The 3,093-nt window shown below is 41.5% G+C and overlaps 1 protein-coding gene across 2 annotated transcripts in view; it reads left to right on the top strand.

Annotated features, from left to right (window-relative positions):
• Positions 1-3,093, top strand: part of myo10 (myosin X) — a 106,674-nt gene that overhangs the window by 54,723 nt on the left and 48,858 nt on the right. For both annotated transcript variants that reach the window (XM_014022025.1, XM_014022024.1), the window contains one exon: positions 518-705. In XM_014022025.1, the coding sequence (XP_013877479.1) occupies positions 518-705 (188 nt within the window). The remainder of the gene's footprint in view (positions 1-517; positions 706-3,093) is intronic.

The raw sequence follows: 3,093 nt of genomic DNA, 5'->3' as shown, positions 1-3,093 counted from the left end.
ACTTATGGCTGCAACCTTCAGCTTATATTTATGCTAATTTTAGCTTTTTTATGCTATTTCAGCTTTAGATCTGCTTCTTTCTGCTATTATTCTGACCTTTTCTACTTTTTGTGCTTTTTCTGCTTTTTACAGATGTTTTCTGCTATAGTCAACTATTTTAGCTTTTAGTTTTTAGCTGTTTTCTGCTATTTCAACTATATTTTTGCTCCTTTTTACTGTTTTTCTGTAAAGTTAGGCTTTTTTTCTTCTGTTAACTTTGCAAGTTGAAGTCACTTTAACAATTTTGTTATTAAATGTTTTCAGCTCAGTTTCAGCAGCTTTCAGCTAAAGTTTTCAGCGAGAAGCATTCACACTAACATTTTTGCAGGAAATGCAGTTTCTCTAGTTAGATGCTAACTTTTGCATGTTCTGCAGACATTAATATTAACAAAATGCTCAAACTGATCTGAGATTTGCCCGTTCTGCTCAGTACCTGTGGTATGGCTGATTCTCACTGGTTGACCTTCTTGCCCCTCAGACGTACATCGGCTCCATCCTGGCGGCGGTGAACCCCTACCAGCCGCTGCCCGGCCTGTACGACCGGCCCGCCGTGGAGCTGTACAGCCGCCACCACCTGGGCGAGATCAGCCCGCACATCTTCGCAGTCGCCAACGAGTGCTACCGCTCGCTGTGGAAGACGCAGCAGAACCAGTGCGTCCTGATCAGGTGTGTGCTCCGTCTTTAATTATATCCATCATCAGAGAACATATTAAAGCTTTTAACTGACCCTTTGAATAAACACCGGTGGTCTTCAGTTAGTTWCTGTTTTCCTCTGAGTCGAACACTTTGATCCAGTTTCGTGTCTCTTTGGCGTCCCCTCTGAGGATCTGAGCTCGGCATGTTTCTGTCCACCGCTGGTCTTCTTCACATCCTTCCTGTGCAGCTGAACAACTTTCACATTGTTTTAGTTTTACTTCAAAAACATTTTTCCTATAAATACTTCAGAACTGATAATATTTGGCTCCTGGTTTAGAACTGATTGTGCTACAGTGAATATATGTTGAGCCTTATCACAGATTACACGTCAGATTATTTGTTTCACACGCCATGAAGCATTTGTTAGTTTTACTGAGTGATTTTATCCCAGTTACTCTTTTTATGGCTTTACGAAACTGATATTTTCTGTTTTTCTGTGTTTTCTGTACCACACCTCTCCTCCGACAGCTGATAACTTTCAGAGGAGGAGACATTGATAAGGTTTTACCTGTCTGCAYCACAGCTGGCAGCTCCTCCTCAGTCCAGCTGTGTGGTCCCAGTCACAAGTTTGAAACTGGCCTAATTTACCCAGAAAGTTGTGATTATCAGAAACGGTGGTGCCAAACAGCCTCCAGGAGCGAAACTCTATCCGTTCATTTCGTCTCGGCATGCAGACGTGTCCCCTGGGAGGGAGGGAGGGTCTCAGACTCTCTGAGGGGAAAAACATCTTACTGGCAACTCCAAAGGTTGATTTTTTTGGAAAAATGCAAATAAAGAATATTCTATTTCAAGAAGAAATGACTTCCACAAACATATTTTCTCAACAAAGAGTTTGCACAACAGATGAAGGCCGTGTGCACAGAGAGAGAAAAACATTTTTTGTGTCCTGTGTTTCCACAGACACCTTGTTTAGTTCTGCAAACCATCCAATGACATGTTAATGACAGGTTTGATGTTTTTACTGTAAAACTCATAAACCATTAAAATGGTTATAACTCAGAGTTCTGTCCATTCAAACATAAAAAAGTTGTATTTTTCTTCATAACTAAGTTTTTTCCTCAGCCTTGCAGTCGTTGAGATGTAAGAAAAGCTGCGTCTCTCTGCGTGCAGTCTCTCCTCACATGCCCCGTCTGTTGTCTCCTGGTGTAATTTGCCTCCGTCCTTCTGTAGAGCAAACAGAAAGTCTTTTGTGTGGCAGGATGTTGGTCAGTGGGAGGAATCTGTGCGGCAGTTACGCAGAGCAAGGCGTAAACACAAACATGTCATCCTGCTGTGGGCTCTGAGCTGCACAATGCTGCGTTCTGTCCGTTTCTCTGCAGACCATCTGCTTCACGGTCCTGCAGCTCTCACCCATTCCTGCCTTTTTTTTTTCTTCTCACTGCAGCTCGGTGTTTTCTGTTAGCTTTCAGGTCCTGGGATTCAGTTTAACCACAAAATGTGTGACTTGAAGTGAAAGCAAACAGTTTGGTTGTGTAGTTTTTCCATGAGAGCAGCAGCAGAGGTGCAGGCCAGAGAGGACGGACCGCAGACCACAGCCGGGACCTTTTTTTTTTTTACTGTTGTCTGAGCTAAAACACAACCTGATGCTTTTACTGTCTGTTAAAATAGAATAAATGACACGGCGAGCTCTCCAAGGCACACGCCTGTCATCTTTTAAATGGGATTTCTCGCATATTTAGAACGTTTTGTGGTAAAAGGCTGCATCTTTACAGAAAACGTGTGTATTCTTAGAATTTAGGTCCAGTAAAAATACAAAAAGTGCAAAATAAACTAGTGACGAAGCAAATAAAGACTCTGGGTTTTTTCAAAAGCATCATAAGATCTGAAAAACAGAAAAACTTTCTGAACTTTTGTAGAAAAGTTTTATTGTAAAAACAGAAAATTGAAGGTTACAGTTGGTAAGATTTAACTGTGATGTTTTTTTGTTATAAATTACATGTTTTTAACATCTTTTAACAAGAAATGTGCTTTAATGATTTTTATTTTAGTATTATGGCCCTGGTGACCTTTGACCCTCATGATTGCATCATGTTCAGTATGGTGCGGTAGGGTCAAAATTAAGACTATTACGCAACCAGTGGTTGCTACATCCTTGTAGCAGGAAGCTATATCTATTTCTAATCCAGCTATTAATCTGATTAATGATAGGCTGGCACCGCTAACTGAGAGGCCAGTGCTGGCAAATGAGTTGGAGACTATTCATTTGTGTTGGCTAGTGACTAGCATGGTTAGGCTGGCGTTAGCATCGTAGAGGCTAGTGACTAGCATGGATAAGCTGGTGTTAGCATCAGAGAGGCTAGTGACTAGCATGGATAAGCTGGTGTTAGCATCAGAGAGGCTAGTGACTAGCATGGATAA

The sequence above is a fragment of the Austrofundulus limnaeus genome, unplaced genomic scaffold (genome assembly GCF_001266775.1).
Source record: "Austrofundulus limnaeus strain Quisiro unplaced genomic scaffold, Austrofundulus_limnaeus-1.0 Scaffold315, whole genome shotgun sequence".
Classification (NCBI taxonomy): Eukaryota; Metazoa; Chordata; class Actinopteri; order Cyprinodontiformes; family Rivulidae; genus Austrofundulus; species Austrofundulus limnaeus.
The sequence above is the reverse complement of the archived record's forward strand: the minus strand, read 5'-3'. Positions and strand labels throughout refer to the sequence as shown.